This window comes from Echinococcus granulosus (genome assembly GCF_000524195.1).
Source record: "Echinococcus granulosus chromosome Unknown EG_S00128, whole genome shotgun sequence".
Lineage (NCBI taxonomy): Eukaryota > Metazoa > Platyhelminthes > Cestoda > Cyclophyllidea > Taeniidae > Echinococcus > Echinococcus granulosus.
The window spans coordinates 114,109-131,328 of NW_020170508.1; the positions used below are offsets into that span (position 1 = coordinate 114,109).

General features: G+C 45.0%; 1 protein-coding gene across 1 annotated transcript; it reads left to right on the plus strand. All coding sequences in view use genetic code 11, as the record gives it.

Moving 5' to 3' along the window:
- Positions 1-570: 570 nt before the first annotated feature.
- Positions 571-16,168, plus strand: EGR_09021 (zinc finger protein; the record flags this gene model as incomplete). Its single annotated transcript, XM_024498270.1, has 20 exons — positions 571-873; positions 3,173-3,312; positions 4,234-4,359; positions 5,283-5,424; positions 6,077-6,218; positions 7,235-7,402; positions 8,116-8,460; positions 8,679-8,822; positions 8,901-8,939; positions 9,008-9,265; positions 9,327-9,517; positions 9,789-10,037; positions 10,198-10,450; positions 10,516-10,805; positions 10,875-11,157; positions 11,422-11,536; positions 11,908-12,158; positions 12,655-12,767; positions 13,370-14,457; positions 15,052-16,168. The coding sequence occupies 20 exons, from the start codon at positions 571-573 to the stop codon at positions 16,166-16,168; spliced, it is 5,757 nt and encodes a 1,918-aa protein (XP_024347325.1).
- Positions 16,169-17,220: the final 1,052 nt, after the last annotated feature.

A 17,220-nucleotide genomic window follows, 5' to 3' on the forward strand; every position in this document is an offset into this window, starting at 1 on the left:
CCATAAGTGATGATGGGGAGAAAAGTGCATTTTTGATTAGTAGCTGTGCATTATACAATCATCAAAGCTAAACGTATTTAAAAGCCAAATTACTTTATTTTTAGTTGTTTAGGCACACAGGTAATTAATTCAGGCACTTATGAAGTTCTTAATAAGCTTTGAAAATAATCAGCAATGACACAAGACAGTTAAGGGCAAAAATGATATTATATGCCTTGAATTTCTTCATGCATTTGTGCACACTTCAACTAACATTTATGCAATAACCATGTCTTTTATCCTAGCGATTTCCCAACTTATTTATGTTGACTGAGACTCACCCGCATCTTTCAGGAAATCCAGCGCACAAAATTCCATTTAGCTTGTTTTTTTTGCTTTTGTAAGGGCATATAAGCGTAAAAGGTGATTTGAGGCCACTAGCAACATAAAGAATGTAGAATTCTACATAAAGTGTGGGACCAGTCAGTTTAATCAGTAGGGTTTTCCTACATTCTTTTCACCGCTGGTTTTTATTATCACTGCAGGGGATTATTGTTGTCATTTCTTTTAGAATAACTGCGAACTCAAACAATGAGCTACTCCTCGTACGAAGGTAGACTTCTGGAGGTGTTTTCTCACTTTGGGATGATCCAAAAAGACGCTTCCGAAGAGGGCGAGGACGCGCTGATCAGTGTGATATTGAAGATTCCAAAGACACGCCTGCTTAAAGACATTGGACAGTTGACAGAGGCGTATCTTGCTATGCAATCCCTTAATCCATCCAACGCGGTAAATTACCTGAGTTTCGTGACTGGAACCCTTTTCGAACTGGTTAGTCATCCTGACCCTGACGTCCGAATGGCGGCTGACGAGGGCATCAACCAGATTGTTAAGGTAATTTGCCCCTCTTTGGTATCTTTTCTTGGTTGGCGCCCCTCTAATAAAGTTCTTGGAATGTCTTCTCATTGTGGCGAGTTATTTTAGCACCCTTTGGTTTTATTCTCCACTTCTCTCTGATTAAAAAGCAGTCTCTTTACTTGTATTGGTTCCATTCGCCCCTAGGTCTAAGTGGGAGTAGGGACAAGTAAGGCTGTTCATTCATTTTAAGTTTGGGGCCTCCTTCTGAACAGAAGAGTTCGATTCCTTTCTACCTCCTTAGCTAAAAGCGGATTTCTGGTCTTACTAACATAGTTTGCTTTAAGATTAACACGTTCACTACTAGTGTTGCATATGTGACGTTGCGATTTCCCTGAGTACGGCGTTACGAATATATGATTTGGGTGTTTCTAGTCCAGAGATAGTTACATCATTTAATTTATGGGCATTTGTTAAATCGATCATTTCGGTAGTGTGTTGGTGCCATGATTGGACAATGAAGCATTTGACCTACGGTGGCGGATTCTACTCTGAGATCTTGGCAGCTGAAATGATGTCATCGTCTACCTTGTTTCTGTCGTGCTCTTATTTCTTATTCACGTATTGTGCTTTAGACGTTCTCATATGATTGTGTAATGCCAGGACAAGGTGGTAATCGCTTACAGAAATAGAAAAGGAATGGGGACAAAGTGAGGCAGCACGTTGCAGCCATCGGAACTGAAGCGTTAATTTTCTCTTGGGTACGAGGTGATGTGTTGTGTTGTTTTGCTGGAATAATAATAGGGCCAGTTCTGTTTATTTCGAAAGAATTTTTTCACTGTACATCTTTGAGTTGCGTCGTGTAGGTAGATCTTGTGTATAACTGCCTAGCCTTTAGTGAGCGAACAATTCCTAGTGAATATTTGCCTCTTCAGTTCACCATACGCCTCTAAACACGACAGCACAGTCATTTGGGGTGAGGTGATAAATCCGCCTAAGTAAGGTTGGAATACAATGACACCTCTTATTACAAGTCAGTATCAGCCGATCCAAGAGTCATACGCTCTTATAAGTTGAAGGAAATGAAGAACAGCTAATTGCTAATCTCCTGTTCTTATGGATGTTTGCTAATGTGTTGGTGGGACCCACAAGTTTTAGATTACGTAAGCTTTGTTTTAAATTCTGCAGGAAATATCCTGCTTCTCCAATTTTCTGTGCTTGAATGCGACAGCCTTTGCTTGTGTGTTCCGTGCTCTCCTGCAACAATGATTTTGTATTAAATTGTTGCACATGGACTCATTAAACAATCGCCTCGGGATGCATACGAAAACTGAGCTTTTCTATGGTAGTGAACAAACTGTGCCGTCTTACAGAGATGGTTTGATTCATTTGGGAATAACCAATCGCACAGAAAACTCGTCCCTCACCCTGTGTCAGCTAAAAGGCCATTTAAACTTGGTGTATTTTTAAAACTCTTGCGGAGAGAAGTAAGGAAAAGGCGGGTAGCGAGTACGTGTGGGTGGGTGCCATTTGCTTAGTGGCTTTCTGGGTTTTCTCTTGGCAGTTGATGGAGGTTTAAATAGTTTCGTCATCGCTCATGGTAATCATCCACGTAAGTTTCTGCCTGATGCGGTTGGGAGTGATCCGGCCTAGTCGTTCCTTCCTCAGAATATTCGATCTTGTTAGTGTCACTCCGACGACAGTAGTAAAAATGTTACATAATAGAAGAGTAATTGAACTGCGGCAACGATGATGCGATGTCAAAATAGTATCAAGCACAGAGATTATCTCCATCCTCAAACTTCGAGTTGCTAAAGGGGATGGAGTGTGGTCTGACGCATGTGGTCCGTCCGCCAGTCTAGTCCAAACGTTATCAGTCAAGTTGACATGCCAGGTAACAGTGTATGTTGTGATGGGTAAGGGGGTAGAAGCCCAAGCTCAATACGCCTCAGCAGTAAGATATTTCAAAGCGGGCTGTAACTGCGCCTCTTTGTGACGACCTCTGGCGTGTTGGGTCCGTTCCCAGCCCGCAGTTCCCCTAGTTAAGCGCTTAGAACACCTTGTTCTGGGTAATCTGTGAGAAATATGTCATAAGGCTTCACTGAAGACAGCTTTTTCAATTGAAAATAAATAAGCACAATATAATATGTGACTGTGGTAGGAAAGAAACTGCTTTCACTCCTTGAAGTTTGCTATTTTCCCTCCAAAATCCCGATTTGACTTGAACAACTTCCAGTACTAATAAGGCCGGACATGTCACCTCTCTTTTTTTACTGATAGTAAGCTATCAGACAGTGTTAAGTTAGGCCGCCTTCCTCTTTTTTATTCCATTTTTTAGTTTGCAAATATTCATCTGATTCAATGCGTAATTTGTGAGGTCTTTTTGGAAATTAAACGCAGCCTCCACGCCCGCTCCCTGTCCTCAGCTCTACGCAAGTTTTCAGCCTGCCTCGGTCGGATTAATCCCAAGAAACGGAGGTTAGTTCCACTTCTTATTTTTTTTATTTGAGTGAATTTGACTAGTTTATTCGTTATGCTCTACTGCGATATAACTTTGACAAATTGGAGTGGTCTTCGTCTTTTTTGATGTTCCATCAACCCTCGCACATGTTGGAATTCGGATTCTACTATCGGAAGTTGACCTAGACTTTAGCTTCCTTTCCATTCCTTCATCCTCAAATATTGAGAATCGAGCTCATAGGTCTGCCGAGAATCTACCATGGAGGAGATTAACGACGGTTGACGCCATGTAAAGGGTATTGATAACGCATGGAATGTATGGGAGGTCTTCAGGCCAAATCGGGACCTTTCAGTCTGTAAAAGGGTAGTATAAATGATCAAAGTAGTTTTTCCACAGTTCCGGTGGTACGGCTTTGTCACCACATCCAACGTGTGCTAGCTTGTGTGATTTTCACATCTTCGTGAACCATCAGTGTGACATTTCTTGTGCAATTTAGTGAGGGATTAGCCCTTGATCAGGCGGTCCTTGTTCTAAATGAGCTTTCACAATACTTGGGGGGCTGAAACTCAGGACCGAGAACCGCCGCGATTGGGCTCGTCAATAATGTCAAGACGTAAGGCTGATCATCTTCTAAATTCTCACACCATTTGCATGGTCTACTCCGGTTAAAGGTCGCGTTGTCCTCCAATTCCACGCATTGCTCACAAGACACTTTATCATTCGGGGTCGTTCATGCATCCGCTATCACTGTTGCCAGCTATTTTAATTGATAATTGGAACCGGCGCTAGCAGCACTGGTGTTGTCGGGCTTCATTACCCGCGCCGGGTAGAGCTGGAGGGATTGTTAGCGGAACCTCAAATCACCGTCATGGAGCCCGACTCGCAGGGCGCTGAAAAGGTCCACACAACACCATTCACCTCCCTCCACCTGTTTTGAGCGTCGCCCGCACCACCTCTGCACTGGCGAGACTGGCACGAAGGTTATGGGACGAATTGATAGGATCTCTTAACTCTCCGTCGGGTCGTCTCCTGCCCTGTTGGAATAATTCATCCGAGAATCCGACGTGAAGATTGTGTGTAATGTTACCCGGGCACAGTACCACCGGATTAAAACATGCGTCAACAAAGCCCCAACACATGTTGCTCTGGAATTGGTTTTTTTAAATTTGAATTGATAAGTATCACCAAAGTGACTTACCGTTTGAGGAGTGACCTTTTGATGCAAATTTCATTTTGATTTTTTGTAAAGTAATGAGGAAACTAGAAGAAATGTCCTTCTTTAAGGCATTCTCTGGGGAGTATTGGATTCTAGTGACGGTCTTGAAATGGTTTGCAATCGTAAAATCGAGAATGTTGGCTTATTACCAACTTGCAAGTCATGTAGGATTTCATGTGGGCATGCTTTTGAGGATATAAGTAGTATAGGTCCTCTACGAAAAAATGGTTTTACATCCGTCAGTGGAGCAGTAATGTCGAGTCTCCAATCTCCAGACAGGAACACGTTAGCTCTTTGGTATTGTAGACGTGCTTGTTGGTATGCCTTCCCATCCCAGTTTCTACCGTAGTAGTCAGGATTGTCTAAATTAGGGAAGCTTTTTTGATTTTCTCATCTTGCGTTGCATTGACTCCCTGAAAAGGAGAAGTTCAATTGGAATCTTCTAGTTCTAGGGCTTGACAACCGCCTGCATTATCGGGGTGGTTAGATTAACGCCTCGGTCCTGAGAAAAGTGCGGAGGGACATTTTCAGTAAGGATTAAAAGTACTTTTAAGATTTGTAAAAGGAGTGGAGAATACCTTGTGCCCTGTCAAACTCCTGTGTAGAGACCGTGGATCTTGATATTTCAGTGGATTTTTTTACCATATTGACGAGTCCGATTTATGTGACACCTCAAGTAATCATTTTTCCTTCCTGTCTGCTTATATCTCAGATAAATAGCTTGAACTCCGCTATGGAAAACTCAACGTCCCATTGGTGATTTTGTTCTAGGATATACGCTGTCAACATTCTACCGGCTCTGAACGGACTGATAAACCGTGAGGAGGAAATGGTGTGGGACTGCTTCGCTGAAACTATTGAACCCATCGCTATCTTTATCTTCCCTCACACCAGCCAACAGGAACTCATTACGGTAAGAATGATGTGCTACTGAAATGGAGAAATAAGTAGTTTAATTCCCGGTGCTCGGCAGTTACATGGCTTTTCAATCATTCTTAAACTTATTAGCGTGTGAGCTCGTAAGTACTTGGACAATTTCATTCAGGGAAATCGTGGAGTTTGTTCAGATTTTCTTTTTTTGAACCCTTCTACATTCGCATTTTTAACTACATTCTTTTATAATTTTTTCCTTATCTGTTAAAGTCGTTGCTAGAATCTCATGGGAAAGTGCAAGAAAAAAATTGTACTTTGTTTATAGTTATGCTATTCATAGACCAAAAGGTATCATTATCCTCAGGCCAACGATAGCCCACATTTATTGCCGACGTTTTGACGGCAAAATAGGGTGCAACCGCGGTCCACAGATTGACTAAGAACACGTCACGTGTATGTGACACTGAAGCCGAATGTGTTATTTTCAAACTAAATGCTAATGCTTTTGCTTCAGAAGATTATTTCCAAGGGAAAAAAGCATTATATTCATAACCTGTTCTAAGGTTTCATTGTCGTGTAGAATGATTGAATGAATGTAGTGTTAGGGTTTATTGAGCTGAAACTTTTCGTTTGAAGGCCGATAGAAGTGGCTTATTGTTTCTTTTTCTTCAAATGCCGCATTGTGGCGATAGCTCCTTCTAAGGGGTTTGTTGGAGAAGGTGGAATGCGATAAGAATTACATTAGACGATCGGCAGCTACGATCCTCGCGTCTTCAGTGGTGCACTCGCGACTACCGCATGAGCTCTCTTATCTACTAATTCAGCAGCTCGTTGGTGAGTTGTCGGACCAGTCCTTTGTCTCTTTGGATTAATTCATCTGTACATCCATTCATCTCTAAGCCGTCGATCTCGGATTCAATCATTTATTTACTGCCTTCTTCTTCCATCTATCCACCAGTTAGCGGTTCGTCCACCCACTCATGCACCTTGAACTCTTATTCCATTTATTTCTGTTTCATTCAGCCAACCGGCGATCCATCTGATCTTCCTTTTTCTATCTTAGCCCCATCTATTTATCTTTTTTGCATCCCTTGGCTCATCTATTCGTTATCCATACCACTGAGCACTTCTGTAATCATTTTAATCCGCTTAACCTTTTATACATTCATTTCTCCTTCCATTCATGCAGTTGTCCGACCTCTCCATTTCTGTCCTTTTCTTTATGTTCTTTCTACAATCCATGCATCCAGCTAACCCTACACGCGCTCATTCATCTATTAGAGCAGGACCCATTTTATTCTAGTCCGTAGACTTAACTGTTCCTGCTCCTTCCAACGTACCAATTGCCCCTTCAGCACCCATATTTTAATTCACCCTTTCTATCTGCTTCATCCATTTCCGGCTTGCTCATATGCTCGTCTACTTATTCATCCTCCTTTCAAACGATTACGGACTCATTTGTTCTGTGTCACACATACACTATGATATATCCACCTAATCATTTATTTGTCTATCCCTCTGTCCCAGGTCGAGCTACTCTTTCCATTATTCCAAATTCATAGATTTCCTCATCCCTCCATCCATTCAATCATCTTCCCACCGACGCCCATATATCCATGATCTTTCAAATTTAGCGTTGGTGGCTCACTTTTCCGTTTTTTTAGAACGCTGAGGATTCTTCAGTAGCACTTTAGAAACTTGATTTAGAGTTACTGTGAATGGTAACTGAGAAAACGGGAGTTTGCCAGTTCTTGTTGGATTCTAAGCCCTCCTGTTTTGTGTTGAAAGAAGGCGACAACAATTAATTAAACTTCTAGTCGTTCACCAATATTCTTTTTCCTCCACTTCAGGTCGTGTGCTAGTGCTAAAACAGCGTTTTTTGTCGCGAGGATCCGGAGGTATGGTGGCGACGGCGGCAGTGGGCCTTCAGGGCTGCCTCTGCACTCTTCGCAATCTCGCCTCGCTCTATTCACGGATTCCGACAACTGCGTTAGTGAATGAACGCACTAAATCCAAAGGTATGCTTAGTGGGTGGAACCATGAAAGGCATTTCTTCACAACTTTCAGGCAGAAATAAGTACGGCGTTCCCCTGATCTTGTTCTGAACCTCGTCCACAACCCTTTTACGAATTGCCGCACCTACTTAAATGCTGACTAAGTAATATGAGGAAGGATTGTTGGCAGCTCATTTCATTAAGCAGTGAGATTTCTGGGTTTTCTCTGAAGGCCTGCTCGCCTAGAAGCGGGTTTATTATTAACGTGTACAGAATACCTTGGAGACTAGCGTAAGGCCTCCACACCGTCGTCATGTTAACCTAAAAGGTACAACTTGAACACCACGCTGCTTCACACCCCTTTTCCCTCTTCTGAATATCCTTCTTGGTGCTTTTCATGTCCACCATTCCGATTTTATCTTCACTAGGTAATCAGTTGTATTCTGACCGCTTGTGAGGCAGGAACGAAGGGCGCGTTATGTTTGCATACCACAATGGAAATACACTCCAGCCTTGCACCTCTCGATGAGTACTGTCTTGTAGAAACTCATCTGAATTTTCTTCTGAGTGCTGAGCGATATCTTGTAGCGAGTTAAGTATGTTGATCACTCCCTCTGGTGGAATCCGTTTAAAACAGAATTCTTTTAATAAATCACCTCACTCAGGAAGTCTTTTAATCAACCGGTGCCAATGATTGGATGTTCTTTCCATGGTTCTTTGTTGACTCCTTTTTCAAGGTCGACCTTCACCCTCCACCTACCTATCAGCTTCGTTGATTGACCTGGGCGTGGGGATTGCAGATTTTGCAAACTGGTCTCGCGAAAGCCTGGAGTTCTTTTGGTGGAGTGTGGTGCGTCTCCTCTGCCTGCAGCTGGCATGCCGTAAACATCAAGCAGCATCGTCGTCTACGATGGTCTGCACAGCGGCGCTGGAGTGTCTTTTGGAGATTCTCTCGTCCACACCTGCGGGCCGTCCCCCCACGGAACTTCCTGAGGGATTTCAGGAGGCCTTGGGGGCCTTTTGTAGTACGACATGGCCTCATTCGCCGTCAGCGGTGCTGCATCTGGATGACTATGACTCGTGTAAGTAGTGAGGAAGGAATGAAACTAAAATACTTGGAAAAGACCCATCTGGGCAATTATTTGATCCCTTGTTCATTGAAAACTTTTAAGTACAAACATAATTTTTTCGATGGACAGTTAGAAAAGGGTGCAATGCTGTACCTGTGGACCGTTAAAGCAATCATCATTATACGTCAGCAGTTCTACTCATTCGTGGATCCTCTTGGTCCGCATTTTAGCGGTGGATGCCTCTGACGCAGACGATGGCAGTTCAGTGACCTCTCATTCTGCAATACCACTTACTTCCACCATCGTTGAAGGTGAAGGAGAAAAAGTGTCCCTAGTAAAGCGAAACCTTCTTCCCCCTACATCGTCGACACCCGGTACGTGTTCCATCTCCTGAAGTTTTTCGTTCTGCTGGATTTACATGAACGGACATTTATTCCTCCCTCTGTTTGTAGCTCAGCGGGAAACAGAGGCGTCTCTTAACGATCTTCCATGTGAGTTGTTTTGTTTCAACTTCACATGACCACATCTTGTCTGAAAACTTGATGGAGTGCTATTTTAGCTTCACAAGTAGATGCTCCTGATGGACCAGAATTTGAGGATGAAAATGAGATCGTTGCCACCTCCTCACTGCACAGTTTTTTGGGTCTCTTTGCGCACCGATTTGGTCTCCTGTCGGGTGCTCAATTAACGGCTCGTGCCGCGGCGCAATCGCTGGCGGTGGCGTGTTTGGCGAAACTGTCGCTTACACTTCCTCCAGAGTTATTTTTTGAACCACTCTCAGAAGAGGAGGGCGAAGAGAAAAAAGCCGTTACTGGAAGTAAGTGAAGTTGATTTGCTGATCGGATGCACAATTTTCCTTCTTATAACTCATCTTTTAGTTGAAATGGCTCTTCACTTGATGCACCACAGCGATCCTCAGGTGCGTGGCAATGCATGTCTCCTCGTAGGAAATATTCTGCATTCCACTGCAACATACGCTTTGATCAAACCGACGTCAAGTCTGAATACGCATCAGCATCTGCAAATTTACCGTCTCATCAGTGGTCTCGACGATCTCCTTGCCTCTGAGGTAACCGTCTCTACTTTTATGAATTAAGAGCCAGTTGCTTAGGGCGCATTTCTCCAGTCCATAGAAGCGAGTAGTTAACGCTCCTGGAGATCTAATAGGTTCTTTTCTACCGCGACGTTTTAGCTAAGTAACCAACCAAAGAAATCAAGGATTTTTTTCACTTGAATCTGTTCTGCCTATCCTCATCTTCACTGTAGCTCTTTAAGCAACTCCTAACAGTGTCCTCTCGTTCTACAGAATTTAATAAGACGTTTTTCTCCTCTCCACCCAGAAATCGGGCATCACTTACCGCATGGCTCTGAAGGCCCTTCGTTCCTGCGCCAACACACTTCTCCATTTGCCAGCCGTCGTTTCTACTGTTGACATGGAAACAGAGTCGGCGTCCGTACGTTTGTTGCAGTGTATAGCCGCCCGACTGGTGGATTGCGCTCGACATCCTTACCGCCTGGTGCGACGCGAAACTCTACTTCTGGTCGCTGGTCTCGACTGGGACCAGCTGGAACATTTGGAACGGGCTTGGGTACGTGCGTGGCAATTCGGTTCGTGTCGTCAGCGCCTTTCTCTTGTCTGTCTATCAAACTGTCAGAAGTATTCTCTTACGAGTACCGGCGGTTGGTGTGCATGTCGTTGGCAAGCAAGACGGTACTTCCCAAACTCCACTTTTCACACTTCATTTTCAGTTCGGCCGTCATAGAAACGGAACTTCCACGCGTCTTGTGGCGGCCACGCCGTTGTCGGTTGTCGCTTGGAACGAATGCCTCCGATTGTTCGCTGATGCTGATCGTTCCCTCGGTCGGGAGGCATTCCATTCCCTCCTAGCTCTCGCTAAACGCACTCCATCTGCTGATCTTCAAAGGACACAGATGAGTGGTGTTGATTTGGAATCGGTTGATACCGTTGCTGCCCATCTTTTCGAGCATTCGGCTCTCACAGGTTTGATTCCGTGTCATATCGTCAATTTTCCGAGGGGTATACCAATCTGCCTCATCCTGCTGCAGGTCAGAACGCCGTCGCGTGTGATCTTCCGGTTGCTCAAGGCAATTACACCCCCATCGTTAGTGGTTTCACAGACGATTTGCGTTGCGTGACCAAGGACCTCCCTGTGTATTTGAGGTTTTCGGCTCCGCCATCCCCTTCTACTCAACAGCTAAAGTCATCGACAACTCATAGGCACCGTTTGTGGCGGCATCGACACATTCGTGGGCTGCATCGGGTGTTTCGGGAGCTTGTGGATAGTTTTCTGGAACTGTCACCTGTCTGTGATAGTCCGGAGAATCGGAGCATGATGGTTAGACCTCGAGAATATTCCTAATCATTACAGCAAAGCCCACTTAATTACCTTATAACACTTTCTTAGCATTCGTTAATCTTCGGTCTGGCCGAACTGCTCGGTCGTCCACCAATAACCTCGAATCATCTCCTCTGGTACACTCCATCCCCCTTCCCACAACCCTTGGATGAAGGCAATGAAAATACGGGGGTCTCTCCCGCCCGTTTCGCCTTGCAACACTACCAACGACGTCCCAAGATGGCCCTCCTTCTGTGGCACTGTATCTCCCAGCTCGCAATTTCACCCCTTGCCTTAACCGATCTGGCTTTGCAGGCTCGACTGCTTTGTCTAGCTTCAGGATGCGCCCTGCGTGAGTTATTGACCCTTGTTTTCTCAATAACAATGTGGGGATGGCAGTGTTGGCATTTACAGGGATAGATGTAGTTTTTCAGCGCCTACTTTGTGGTTCATTGCCTCGAGGTCAGTCTTCCCGTTACATAAATCTTTAATGCCAAATCGGATGTTTTGTACCTACTAACCTACACTGAGTGCCATTGAGGATGATGATTCTTTACGTGCAGTTTCACTTTCGTCGGCAGCTCTCATTGCGTAAATTTTCCTTTGGAATTTGTAGGTTGGGGCGTTAGCAGTCTATTGGAAGGAAGTATTCCAGCAGGTGGAAAAATGGAACTGCATCACGATCACGCCTTCACTCGTGCATCTGCAGCTCTTCTCAAGCACGTCATCAAGTTCGTCCCCCTTTCCTTTTTCTTTGCTCTATTCATGAACCCAGAGTATTCGATTCTCAATGACATGCTAAAGCAGCGTCGCTACTTAATTTGTTTATGAGTAGGCAGTAAGTGGGGTCCATTATCATCCCACAACATTGAAAATCCATTTGTTCAATTTCAATGGACAATAACGAGTTACTCCTTGGAGTATTGTGTACATACCCTCATAATACCTCTCCAGACGGTTTTTCAAGAGGCTTCAGGCCAGGAGAAAGGCTGGAGGGTGACACGATCTCGAAAGCCTCTTGGTTTGTGCAGATTGTATGGAAAGGATTTTAACCTTGTCGGGACCCAGATGCAAGCCGATTGTCCCTCGAATGCTTTTTCAGACTATTGGCAATGTTCTGGCACGTCTTCAAGGGAGTGAAACCGAGTTCGACGGCATCTACCACCTCCACCAATATCATCTCCAACTTCGTTGGGGGTAATCTGGCCACCTCCTCGGTCCCAATCGCCAGCGCATCGATTGGAGGTGCCTCTGCCAGTCCCTCCACCATCGTCACTACAACGATAACTACCAGTCAGACTAAGTCCAAGTCCATTTTCGGCTTACAGTTTGTTCAAACTACCGAAACGGAAGGTCAGTTTGCATCTAGGGGTAATTTGGGAGGTTCCAATTTCTCTTGCACTTAAATTTTCCTTGGAACGAGTGCATGTGGCTATTTAGGTATAGGCTTTCCTATGACATTTAACCCTTGAAAATGCTTAAATTCATTCGTGTCACCGAAAAACAGGCCCCATATATATCTTTCAGCGCCATTTACTGAGCCTTTTCTTTCCTCAATTCGAAGATTAGAGGTTTCCTTTCACTTTTCAAATTCTTGGAATTCGGTCTCAACAACAACGAGTCAAATCAATTTGACTCATCTTCAGCGTCTAAGTAGTTTAGGCCTGAAGGTCAGCTAGGGGGCTAGAAATAGCTCATGAGGTCCTCCTCAGTTTCCAATCATTTTGTATCTGGTTCAGACACTATTCTCTTGGAGGCTAGTGTGCTTTGATCCATTTGACCGGCTTTTGGTGCTGATTTTCCATTTGTTTGAACATTTATATTTTCGTGTTACTTTCTGCTTCCTTAGAAGAGGAGAACCGCTTGGTGCTTGGCAGTCGGGAGACTCACGGCTACTTTGCCGATTCCCTGGAGTACATGCAACTCTACAATACCATCAGAGCGTCTTTTGAAGCATTTAAGGTAGGTCTTGGGGATGTGGGGCGGGGAGGATTGGGGAAGTAGGGTGGTTTCTTGAATTCTTCTTCATCTGCTTTAAAACTGAGGGAATTCTCTTAATCAAAAATTAATAGTTTTGGGATCTTGATGGTTACATGGAACCAATACTCTACAATCCTTTCTCCTTTCTGCCTTGTTCTCACTCTAATGTCCTCCAGTCCCCAATGTAGGTTTCGTTTAGCGACTGGGTACGGAGGGATATCTAAGTATAAATATCGTAGGTGCCTTTAACACAGACGTCGAAGTCTGGTGTCATGCGAGATTGTAAGCATTGCTTGAACCGGAGGGGGTTTTTATGACCTACAGATTCATTCCTGGGAAGCAGAAGTCTTCCTTTCACGATATTCGGGATTTTGGTTCATTGGAACCGGCTGGTGACCTGGGAAAGTGGTCTGGGAGACTCTAGAAATGAAATTCAAAAGAAGATGAGCTAGAAGGAGCTTTTTTAGTAGAAGAGTACTCGTTTGACTGTCAAACCCCCAAGTCGTTGAAAGAAGCTTCATGGGTGCTGGCGCCACAGTTGACCACTTTGAAGCTCGTGTCTTCGTGCCACGTGACACACCCAGGGTCGAATTCTGCCGCCCCGAGCTCTCGAGAACCACCGAACTATGCAGGGCTCACTGCACTACACCGATCTCGAGCACCGACCTTTTAATCCTGCTTGTGATAACGTTCTCTTCATTGATCTGGAATACTTACCCCCAAACACGCCTATGCTGACGTTTGACAATGACTTCAGGTCTATATGCTATCCAGGAATAGCTATTCCCCTCTACATAGCCGGTCCCATGTTAGTTTTGCGCTTAAAGTGTGAACAAGCCTCCGATGAAGACAGTGACAGCTTCTTTTATGACTTGGAAGCGGAGGAGGTTCAGCCACCAACGCCCGAGAATCCCCAATGCGAGGTGTGCCGTTTGGTCGATTGGCTGTTGCGAGATTGTGAGGACTACAGGGACTGTTATGAATACTTGCAAAGCAAATCTCAGACCATAATCTACGGGGCAATGAAGGAGATTTGGTGTCGTCTGGAACCCAAGCCACTTCTCATTTCAGAGTGCCTTATTTCAATCTCAAGAAACATTGATTTGAAGAGGCTCACCAGAATTAGAAGCCTTTCCTTCCCAGGCGATTCGAAATGCCTCATGCGGAACCTGGATTGGCCGACTCGAAGGGCCTATTCGGTGACATGGATGAATGCCATCATCCGTGCTGTTCGTCAAACTCTAGATTGTGGAGGCATCTTCAATGATGTCGCATGCTTTATCTTCGCCAATCTCACTCGAATTTTGCAGGATTTTGTGATGCGGGTATCAAACCCTCCGGCCAATTATGATTGTATCAATCAATTTTACATCCTCGATGCCATTCGACGTCGACCCATCACGGTGAGGACTGCAATTATGCGGCTGGCGAAGGAGGTCAGCCTCCATCTCACGCATGTGGATGATAATTGGTACGCGGGCGGGGGTTGTGGTGGGGAGGGGGGACGGGAGGACCCCAGAGACATATATACTGGTGATGCACTAGCACAAGGCGTGGTTGAAAATATTTTTGTTATGAATATGCCCCAACTGTTCTGCAGAAATGTCTCCCCCCACCAGCTGTACGTGCACCATCGTGATTGTCAAAGGCACCCGGAACGGTGTCCTTGTCGGTATGCTCGATACGCAGGCGTGCGGATGTGCTAGCGCTTTCTTTTCTTGCTGCTAAAGCATTCCTAACATTCGGTTTAACTAGTTTTCATTACTTCTAAAGGGCTGTCATGTCCTTATTGAAAAAAGAAATCAGTTCATATTTTCCATTCAAGTGACATTTGTCCCCTTCTGGTCTGTTATCTCGCATACGGTGCTGGCAGTCTACTTATTTTTTTTAAGTAGAAGTGGCTCCTAAATGAATAGCTATTGAGTTTGTACAAGGTAATAATAATGATAGGGAGTAAAAATGACAACACTTCCCAGCATCGCATTAGTCATGGGGCGCTCCGCGGGTTCAGGCTTGACGACTCCGTTAACAAACAAAATCCCACTTATTAGTGCGCATTGTTTTGTGGACATCCACGCCACTGTCTTTGCTGTCTGCCATCTTAGCTAATCTAGACTGCTTCACTCACGGTGTGTCACGATGCATGTGAAATCAAACGTCCCGGTTTGACTTCAACACCCCTCGCAGTCCCACGTGACGCACACCCAGGGTCGATTTTCGCGACAACCCGTGTATGTGTAGTTGTGCGTTTGTCTGGTCTCTCTAGGACCTTAATTCATCCAACGATGCAAGAAGTGTTAGAGCTAGAGCCACAAGTATATAACCCTCGACATGAGTCTGAACTACTTCATCGGCCGTTTGATTCACAAATCGACACAGACCTCTACATTGACCTGGAGAACTTGCCTCCAGACACACCAATGATGACATTTGGGAATGACTACGATTTGCTGTCAGATGAAGGTATTAGCATCCCCCTCTTTATAGCAGGTCCTATGAAGGTGCTGCGTAGCATTAATGACGAGCGTGGAATTCAACACCCTGATAACTTCTTGCTTGATCTCGACTATAGGCTAATATACGACCCAACACCCTATGAGCCTCAGTGTGATGTGTGCGAGTTGGTGCGGTGGCTCCTGACGGAATGCGAGAATTATGGTCAGTGCTTAGAAGAGTTGTTTGGCCTGCAACAGATTGTAATTTTTGAGATTATGCGAGAGATTTGGTGTCGGTTGCGTCCAAAACCCTTGGTCTTTTCGGGGCGACATCTTCAGCACGCATTAAGGATCAACTATTTCATGCTGCCGGCCTCTAATATTTTTGTTTCTCCCATGACTCCGATGTTAGGGGAGATCTTACCGGGCTGGGAGGAAGTGCGATATTCTTCGTTGGAGTGGACTAACGGCTTCATGTTTCTCATTCGCGACGACATTGACAATGCTGGTCCACTGGGTCATATATCGGGTTTCATTTTTGCCAACCTCATTCGGCTTTTGCGTGTACACCTTGAAAATGAATTGCCCCAATTGGCCGAAGGTACAAACTCGGAGTTTTACGTCTTAGATGCTATCCGAGCAAACCCATTAGTAGTGCTGCAAGCAGTCATGAAGCTGGGAAGAGCTGTCTTTCTGACGCTCACGGCACTGGAGGGAGATTGGCTCCCCTACGATACCCCACCGCCTCGAGGTTTTCGTAAAGAGGAGAGCCAGTGGTATCGTCGCAGTGTACGACGCATTGTGGAGAATATGCTGATGATGAACTTGGCTGAATTATTTTTTAATGCTAGCAACGCGGAAAGCTTTTACAGACACCGTGATGACTGTACGATCTCCCCACATACGTGTCTTTGTCGCTTTGCACGATTTCTTGAAAGTACAAATTAGCTCTCTCCTGAGCGGGAGAGGGGGCTACTTGCAATGCGCCTGACGAGTTCGTGTCTCGCCATTGTCATGACTCCACGATGGAGTGCACAATTTAGTTGAAATAATACATGCAATCAATTTAATTGTGCTATCTGGTACGTTTTTTTTTTCTTTTTTGCATAGAGCTCGAGAATTAAGACAGTAGAGGGTGCCTGACATTACTTTGAAATGTCTGAATCACTACTCTTTTCTACTTCTTGTAAGCAATGATGCGAAAGCGTGACTAGAAATTTTGAGTGCGATTTTTGTAACCCACGTGCAACAGGGACACTCCTTTACCTTCTTTGATGTTTGACTTGTGCTGTCTAGAGGTGGTGGATGGGTCATCATAATTGATCCCCTGGCATCCTGTGACTTGGACTCACGTGACAGAGGATCAATCTCGGCTACGGTGGATGCTCGTGAAGGTGTGTAGGTATCATGAATTTCGAAAGTTCTGCCTGTTCTCCCCGTCACGCCTGCGGTGTTCCGCATCGCGAATTTGATCCTCAGTGTGATGAGCATCTCTACATTAATTTGGACTGCATGTCCCCGGGGACGCCCATGGTGGCATTTGATGACAAATACAAATGCTGTGTGGAACAGGGTGTAGAAATACCCGTCTTCATAGCAGGTCCGTTGATGGTATTGCGTACTCTCGTTGAAAGGAGTCAAGATTGCAACTCTGGCAGTTTCTTCGATTGTCTCGACTATACTGCAATATACGATCCAACACCAGAGAATCCTCAGTGTTTGGTTTGCTGCCTAGTGCGGTGGCTGCTGACGCAATGTTGCAGTTTTCAGGAGTGTATGGATAGCTTGTACAACCATGACCAGATAGTCGTGTTTGAAGTGATGCGAGAGATTGTTGTTCGCCTGCAACCCAAGCCACTGTCCATTTCACCTCGACATATTGAACATGCAAAGCGGTTCAACTACATCGGTCTGCCATTCCATAACTTCTTGCTCTGCCCCATCGGCTCCAATTCTACCATGAAATGCGCTGATTGGACTACACAGTTGCTGGGTTCATT